Source organism: Tachysurus fulvidraco, chromosome 23 (assembly GCF_022655615.1).
Source record: "Tachysurus fulvidraco isolate hzauxx_2018 chromosome 23, HZAU_PFXX_2.0, whole genome shotgun sequence".
Taxonomy (NCBI): Eukaryota; Metazoa; Chordata; class Actinopteri; order Siluriformes; family Bagridae; genus Tachysurus; species Tachysurus fulvidraco.
The window spans coordinates 3,989,299-3,998,732 of record NC_062540.1 but is presented as its reverse complement, the minus strand read 5'-3'; the positions used below and the strand labels follow the sequence as shown (position 1 = coordinate 3,998,732).

The 9,434-nt window shown below is 36.0% G+C and overlaps 1 protein-coding gene across 1 annotated transcript in view; it reads left to right on the top strand.

Moving 5' to 3' along the window:
- Positions 1-2,771: 2,771 nt before the first annotated feature.
- The window catches only part of hoxc1a (homeobox C1a), a 7,374-nt gene continuing 711 nt past the window's right edge, over positions 2,772-9,434 (top strand). Inside the window, 5 exon segments of the mRNA XM_047806807.1 lie at positions 2,772-2,979; positions 2,982-3,284; positions 9,138-9,222; positions 9,224-9,284; positions 9,287-9,423. Of these exon segments, the coding sequence (XP_047662763.1) occupies positions 2,847-2,979; positions 2,982-3,284; positions 9,138-9,222; positions 9,224-9,284; positions 9,287-9,423 (719 nt within the window). The 5' untranslated portion in view covers positions 2,772-2,846.

Genomic DNA, 9,434 nt, shown 5'->3' with positions numbered 1-9,434 from the left:
TAGTTTTTTAATCACTGCCTGGCAATAGTAAGGATTTTTTTTTTTCTTAAATATATAAGTGGATGTTTCCTTTTGTGCTCAATAAAGCAGTTCATACAGATGGGTTACTGTATAGCTTATAAATGATGCTAATCTAAAAATGAAAATAAATTTCATTATCAAAATATATTTTGTGTTTTTAATTCATTTATTTATTTCGATGTTCATGTAATATTGCTGTTATTGACAATAAAATAAACGATCAAATGCGGCAGATACTGTACAACCAGATATACAAAAGAAATAAAAATAAAAGGGAACCCTAAGCAGGTTTTTTTTTGTTTGCATATTGCTGAAGGTGTGTGTATTTGCAAATAGATATTACTGCGAGTGTCCATGTATGTGTGTGTGATTTTCACTCCCCCTTCTTTAATTTGCTGAAGGGCTGCATACATTATTAAGCTGATAGCCAGCTCTTCTAGAGACTAGCAGGCTATTCTAGAGTGAGTCAAAGCAGAGTTTATTAAAATAGGATTACTGCTTCCCATTTCAGTGTTAATATATGGACAAAGATTTATGCCGGAGAGAAAATCAACTGTGCAGTTCTGTGATTCGTGTCTGTACCTCTAAAGTTTTTGCCATCAATACAAGAGGGATGTTAAGATTGTTGAAAGTTTTATAATATTGCATCATTTGTGATATTTGCTATAATGGGATAATGACTAATGAGAGTTGCAAAAAGAATAATTTCATAATCTACACATTTGCAAATTACAAGAATATGCATAAATTATGGGATAATGTAATTGTAAACTGATTACAGATAACTAATGGAGTTACGTTCATGAATTATAGTACTAACAATAAAAAAAAACAACTTGCACTTGAACTCGCATTGCCACAATATGCATTTTAATCTGTTTTTTTTTAGTTTGTTTTCTAGCACTGAATTATATTTATTTGTCATTGTCTTATTTTAGTTGTATTTTAACATTAAGAAACATCATAATACATCATGTATATCACAGATTAAAATCACTATATGAAAATATTGTATTATGGAAATCAACTTTTCTCTGCATTAAAAAAAATCACTGATGGCTTTTTTTATTTGTAAGATTAGATAATAGGTATAGTGATTTATATTCTTAAAAAAAAAAAGGAAATTATTTTTATAAGAGCCCTACAGCAATGCTTTCTGCACTTCTTTCTCATCGGGAGTTTCATTTAATGGTACTTTCTTCGAGTAAAGTGTTCAATTCCAGATATTTGTATAAAATTAAACAAGGCACAAAATGTGTACTTTGTCATCTGTCACTCTTCTTTTTATTATTTAATAAGAAAAGCAGCTCTTCCTTCTGATACAGGAGGCAGCTGCTAATTATCATTTGACCGGTACATGACCTCCGAGCAGCAGCTGCTTATAGCTCACAGCATCACACACCATAACCAAGCGGGCAACATGTTTAGCTTATTTAAAAGATCGTTGAAATCAGCAAGTTTGAGTGAAGGTCATTTGTGATTACACAATCTTATTTCACCTGTAATATATACCTCTGAGAAGATGTAATACAGAGTTTGATGATCATGTTAGAGCTGCATACTGGCTTCAACTACTCAATTATAAATTATTATCAAGATCGGAAATCTAACCCATATGGGCTATAAAAAAAAACGAGAATTATCAACATAAATAAGCAGCAAAACTGTGATTAGTGATATATTCATGAACTTGACCCCAGCTAAAGACTTTAATCCTTAACTTGAATTTATTTGACATCTCAATGCAAACATCTGTTTTTATTTGGATTACTAGGCTTACTGTGAATTGAAGAACAAAACAGAGTATACATATACATGTCACTTTACATATCTCACACACACACACACACACACACACACACACACACACACACACACACACACACACACACACACACACACACACACACACACACATTCTATTCTTGTGAGGATCTGACAATGGCATAATTATTAATATATAATCACATTGCTTTTTCGAAAAACGTTCTGTACTTTGCTTAATTTGTGTGTGTGTGTGTGTGTGTGTGTGTGTGTGTGTGTGTGTGTGTGTGTGTGTGTGTGTGTGTGTGTGTGTGTGTGTGTGTGTGTGTGTGTGTGTTTAAAATATTTTAATAGAAACTCTATTAAGAGCATGTTCTTTAGCATTCCTAATGTCTAATGCAGAATGTTAATACCAATGATACCAATTTACACTTCTGTTGAAGTTTGTATTCTCTCCAATTATGCAAAATTCTCTGGAATTAGATATAGACTAGATATAGTAATATTTCTTACAGTAAACATCATGCACTGATACATGAAGACTGAGGCTGTTAACAGTTGATGCTTTTGGGCCTGTAAATTTTACTGAATGTGTGTGCAGGCTAGTACACATTACAAAACCTTTCTTCTGATCCTAATGCATGACCCATGAAAAGTTTAAGCATGCTTTAATAATAATAATAATAATAATAATAATAATAATAATAATAATAATAATAATAATAATAATAATAATAATAATAATAATAAAACTATATTAACTTGATCAGGTTCTGAATTCTGATTCAGAAATGACCTTTGCCGGTGGTCGAAACTTGCTTTGGCAAGTACATATTCAGACGAAAGAGATGTCCGTCTATTGGCCAGGAGTTAGAGGGCACGTCATACCCATCAATCACAGATCGAATGTGTTTGTGTGTGTGTGTGTGTGTGTGTGTGTGTGTGTGTGTGTGTGTGTGTGTGTGTGTGTGTGTGTGTGTGTTTGTGCTCGTTGCACGCTGCGCGTGTTTCCAAAGTAGATAGGATTACTATCAGATTTAGGCTCGGTGGTCGAAGGACGCATGTGCACGGGCAATGCGGTCATGACTTCTTACCGGGAGTTTACACGTGATAGAGACACAGAGTTCACTAAAGGCAACGCGTCAGGACTCGGACCCAAGCAAGCTCAAATCAGACTGGAAGAACATTTCCTGTCCGGTCAGAAATGTCCAAGGATCCGGACATAAGACCTCTAGATCAAAACTACTTCAGCTCTAATCCACTCCTATGGACCGGAGCACAGATCTCTCCCTCCGTACACACATTCACAGGGGAGTGTTGCGAGCTCGACCCAATCAACGCGCGCGCGTATTTAAACTCCTGTGATGACCTAAGAACTCATCTCACTTTTACGGATACCAGTAACACCAAGTATGCTGGTTCTGCCAACTTTTACGAGGCCACGCAGATCGGAAAACCCTTCGACTGGATGAAGGTGAAGCGCAACCATGCAGGCACTGGTAAGTTTTTGTGAAGTGTTAAGAGAGCTTAAAATTGCTGGAAGCACACCATAACCTGTAACACTGCAGAAATTAGGTGCAGATTTCTTTACCACACTAAAAAAAACTAATAAAACAAACAAACAAACAAAAAAAAAAACATTGGTCCTGTGATTCAGTGTGTGTACCACACTTTTATCTTGTATTCTAGCTCAAAACTCTTAAAAACTTAAAAAGAAAAAAAAAGTTTTATTTTAATTGAATTGGAAAACTTGAATAAGTAAGCAGTGGTATGTGGACATGAATCAGTATTATTTCCACATAAAACTATCAATAATATAGATATAAACTGTTTTTTTCCCCACATGGAACAACTTTACTACATAAACAAAGATTAGAGTGAACTACAAGTCTACTGATCCAACAAGAGAAAGTGGTGAGTGCTAGACTACCTAAGGCCAAACTCAAGATCTACACACTTGGCAATGTTTGAGTCATTACTTTCCAGATTAGTCTTCGCATCAACAAAACCAGGTGATGAAAACCTTTATGGGAAAGTTTAAGGAAAAAAGACATTATGATCTATAATGCACTCATACCCTTTAGTGGGTCTGCTTCCCTTCAACTACATTTCATAGTATATCCCTGTAAATTGCTAAGAGCCTATTTAAGGGAGTCCAGCTCCCCCTAGCTCCATGTCTGTTAAGGGCCAAACAAAGTCCAGAGGAACTTTCCTAATCTCAGTGCTTAATGCAAAACCACTGTTAACAATCAATTTTCTGTACTAAAAACTCCAAAAAGACATCATTCTCAGAGATCTCTTTCCAAAATGCAATCCTAGCCTTTAGTGAAGAGAAATATTAAATACATCCACCTGCATTGTGGTTTGAGTTACCTCTGGGTTTTTTCCATCTGTGAAAAGTCCCATGCAGTGACACATGATCTGTCAAATGTATTTTACATTTATTGGTAATTATACAATGCATGCGGTGTCCATATCCCAAGATGAATGTATGCTCTCCTAGGCCACCCACATGATGTTAACTAGCTCACAGACATATCTATCAGTCTAAAGGTCTTGTGCAGCTGTGTATGCACCGAGATTGTGGTCAGGAGAAATGTGCAGGGAAACTGGGATGGGAGGCAAGGCCAAAAGCCAGTAATTAGCTTGATGTGCTGGAGCATCTGGTGCTTGTCATTTTGATCTACCTTTACTAAAACCGCAAAAGAATTCCAGGTATGTCTGTAACTGCATTCCTCAGAAGGCAAGAGAGACACAGAGAAGGGGAGAGAGAGAGAGAGAGAGAGAGAGAGAGAGAGAGAGAGAGAGAGAGAGAGAGAGAGAGAGAGAGAGAGAGAGAGAGAGAGAGAATGTTTTTTATATCTAGTTGTATGATTGCAACTCTGTCAACACCTACTTACTGGGGTGAAATATTTAAGTATCTAATGCATTAGAGCTTATAGAAATTCATATAATAAATGTCCTGTTGCCATTTCCTGAGTAGGCCTTTCATTTACAGCTGATTATTTTTTTGCCCTATTTAAAAATATAGCACATTTTTTGTTGAACCAAGCCATTCGAATGTTACTATATATCTTGTACTAGATTGTATATATTTGTATTACAAAGTGTCTGCATGCTAAGTTTGTTTTTTAAGACACACAGTGCCTCTTGAGCAAATTACAGTACATGGTAGGGAGCAACGACTAATGTGTTGTGGCACCATATTCTAAACCAAAAAATAGTAGAAATCTTTGTACGCTTTTATATATTGATGTAGCAATGGGTTTCTACTCAAACTTTGAGTGTCCATGAGCCAGGATCTTGGCTGACAGATGTGGTCTTGTTGTTCTGTTGTACGCTCATCTGCCTCAAGGTTTGGCATGTTGTGTGTTCTGAGATGCTTTTCTGTTTGCCACGGTTATAAAGAGTGTTTGGTTGTTTTAATAAGTAACATTTTTATCAAATCTAATGAGTCTGTCTCTCTTATCAGCAAGGTATTTCCACCCACTGGATGTTGTTGTTTTTTTTTTTAATTCTCTGTAACCTCTTGAAAATTGTGCATGAAAATCCCAGATCAGCAGTTTCTGAAATGCTCAAACAGCCTATCTTCACCACTAAGCATGCGACAGTGAAAGTCACAGAGAATATTTTGTCTCATTCTGATGCTTAATGAACAATATTTGCATGATTGTATGGATTTTCCTTATGATCGGATAATTGAACGAGAAGGGGTGTTCCATGAGGTGTTCCTATTAAAGTGACCAGGAAGTATGTGTGTGTGTGTGTGTGTGTGTGCATAGAGATTATTTCTGTGGATCAGCAAAAAGCCTGCCTCAACACTGAGTAACTGAATCCTTCAGCATTTTGTACATATTCCCACAACACCATCCTTCAATTACAGTCTGACAGCACCTGAATTACAGTGGGTTGGATGTCCAGATGACTAAGGCAATCTAGATCGATCTCTGATGCTTTCTGTTCTCCGGTCACCCGGGGTTAGTCGGCATCACTATCACACATCTCCAAATGAGCCTCTCCAAATCAATCCTAGTTTGATTCCCTTAAGCTTCTTCTTTCAGAAGGAAATTCTTGATATTTATATATTCGTTTTATGATTATATGTTGTTTTAATATGTTATATGTTCATTATATGATTATATGTTTTTTCCAGCAGATAGAAATTGAACCTTTAAGAGCTCGTTTAGAAGAACCCTTTTTAAACAATTCAGCGTTCCTGAAAGTTAGAGGTGACCTTAGTACCAGTTTTGTTCATACGTTATTTATTTACACAATTTGATTTTAGTTGCTTTAGCTGAAATGACAAAGATCCTTCAACAGTGCCAAGAGCTGTCACTGAGAATCCATATTTCACTACAGTGCTATTTTAGAAAGGGCCAAGTGTGTATATGTGTGTGTATGTGCATGTGTGTGTCTGTGCGTGTGTGTGTTTGGGTGGGTGTTCTTTCCAGCTGTAAAGGTTGCCTGAAGGTGTTTGAGGAAAAACCTTATTTCATTCTACCATCAGCTGCCAGTTAAGTGATATCGTGAACATTTTTCTAATGATTGAACAAACAAATCAAATGACCTAAACGCAGCCTGTAGTTTCTTGTCTTACTTTACTCAATTGTTTGCATGGAACCTGAACCGTTGTTAAGCTCTATTTTCTATAAATAAGCTTTGGCACAAAATTGCACAAGTTCACAAGCAGGGTTTTAATCTAATTAATCCAGGCTTTTAATGTCTACATTTTGGCGCAGTGGAAGATGAGTCTTAAAAGGTGGTGTATACTTTAAATGACTGTTGGTGAACTGAAAATTAGGCAAGTCAGACTGGATTAAGTGTTCATCAGCATATTAGTAGTCTGGATTTGCACCTAGTCTAGATGATTCCACAAAACGGCTTTGTTTTATAGCCTTGCTTGTACATTCCTACATATTTTTGTGGATATTTAGGTGTCTTCAACCAATACAGTTGACTAGACGTTGGCTTGAATGTGAAATATTTGATGAATATGTTTCTAATTTTTTTTTTATCTTATACAACATGATCAGGCGAATATCCTGCAGCAAATTTGATGCTAGCCAACAAAATTTCAACATTCATGTCTTGTACTGCATTACTTATTGCCAAATCTTAAGGGCTACGACTGTCATAAGTGATATAGTCTGTCCGTTTGGGAACAAGTTTTAAAAATGTATATTTTAAATGTATAATCATTGGTAAGAGGCTATCTGTTATCTACAGTTGTTAGTTGACCACTTGTTAGCTTGTTTTAACTGCTACATAGCTGGACAGGGAGGAGACATTCAGTCTCTGAGGAAAATCCAGCTGTAGACACAGATCATACCCCAGGCTGAACTGCCGCTTCATCGGTCCAAGAAAAATAAAGCCTAGCTTAGGTAGAATTTATGGTTTATAACACAATATGTATGTTTCACATTAAGTAAATGTAACTGACTAGCTGATAACTAAAAGAAAGAAAAAAAAAACGAATTAACTGCTAGACATAATATCTACCTATATCCCTGAGTTCTTTTGTGCTATCTGGTGAATATTTTTTAGCAAAATAATACCACTTATTAAAAGAATAAGATAAAATCAATAACATTTCATAGGGCTTATAGGCACAGAGTAAACTTAAGAAATTGATTATGCTAATCCAGTTATAGAGAGGTTCTTTTTAGTTTTTTTTTTTTTGTTAACTTTTTTATTGACTAGTTAGACAAAAAAAAAACCTCTTAAATTCACTATACTTTTTTGTATGTTGATTTCAGCTCCTGGGTCATCACAATAGTGTAAGCAAATGATCTCATTTGGTTATAAGAACTGATGAAATCACTCTCGGGTACAGAATCAGCATTTATTTTCTCAGCTGCTTATAGTTTTAACAGCCACCAAAATAACAGGGGGAAAATCAAATAACTTTTTTTATTATGTTGCTTATTTTGTAAAGAGTCACACATTGTTAATAGGTTAAAACCAGACAAAATAAAAAACTATAAAGGGCCTTAAGCGCCAACTAAATTTGCCTGTATCTTCTGAAAATAAAGCTTTGAATCCCTGCTCAAGATAAGTTTCTTTGAGGCAGTTGCCGTTGATGGCTCTGACTTTTCTCCCTGAAGTGGTTGAAATCAGTAGCATTATTTCCTCTCTGTATATATGTACACCAGTGTCTTTTTCACACTAATTAAAATACTCATGGAAAAAATGATGATGATTCTTCAGACACATGGTGGTGGACTTACCCCTAGCCACCCTTGTCTACAGCAAAGGTTTAAGAACAGTGCTGCCATCTACTCTTCAGCTCAGACAGAGCCTACAGATACATGGACATAAAAATGACTAGGCTGTTAAAATAACAAATGTGAATAATTTCTGAATACTGTAGATTGGTCAAATAAACGAAATCTTGTAACAATGGTAACAGTCATAAGTGCAGTATTTTTATTTACATTTGAACTCAGATGTAGAACTTCTGTCTTTAAAAACTGCAGCAAAGTAAAGAACAAATCCATAGAAAGTAAGAAAATCGTGATGCAAATTGTGTATGTTGCAGTTTTTTTAGCAGGGTAAAATAAGCTATATTTCATTTTAAAAGATCACATTTTATTTCAGGAGCTGTGGAAATAATCTAATCAATAAATGGATCATCAATTTATATCATTAATTTGGATGATTTTATAAAGGTTGATGAAGAAAAATAATAAACACTGTGAAGTTTATAGGTAAAATACATGTGCAAACAAGTTATAGAGGGCTCACTCTTTTAGTCCTTAGTTTGTTTTGGAACAAAAGCAGGACATTTGATGTGTCTCATACATTCAGAGGTTAATGTTCCAGTAATATAATTCATTATCATTATCTGCTGCATTTGTTGGCAAAATATTTTTTGTTTTTTATTTGTTTTTTACTTATTGATTTTGGCACATCCGAGTAGTTCAAAGAAGAATAGAAAACTGTAGATATCTACATGATGTGGTGAAAGTGTGTGGTTGATCCCCACCATAAGGCAGAAGGATGACCTGATCTTCAATTAGAGACCTGCTTTAATTCTCGTGCCATCTGTTCAAGCTAGCCAAGTCTTACCCTGAACAATTTGCAAATAAACCAAATCCCAAGTAAATTATTCATGTGTACTATAAATTAGGATGATTATTTTGTGACCATTTTCTTAAAAGGGACGCCATCACGTCCACACAGACACCTTACACGATGCACGCCAAGTCCATACAGAGGACACAGAATTAAAGTTCAGAGTAACTCTAACACCAGAATGTTTTCAGTGTTATAATTAGCCGCATGATTATGGACATCGAAAATTCATGACAACAACCACAAAATAAAATGATTTCTCTTATTTTGTACTGCAGGGAAAGCTCGTCTAACCGGCGCACAGAATTTCCTCCAATCTAAGAAAGCGGACGGTGGATAGAATGAAAGCGAGGACAGTCCACACCCTGTTCTGGAGCAGCTTCTGCACAAAGCAGCTCACCGAGTTGGAGAAGAAGTTCCACTATTCAGCAGGTACCTCACGCGCGCGCGGCGGATGGAGATCGCGAACGCGCTTTAGCTCCGTGAGGCTCAGGTCAAAGCGTGGTTCCAAAACAAGCGAATGAAGCAGAAGAAAGCGCAGCGGCTCCTGCACACACACACACACACACACACAC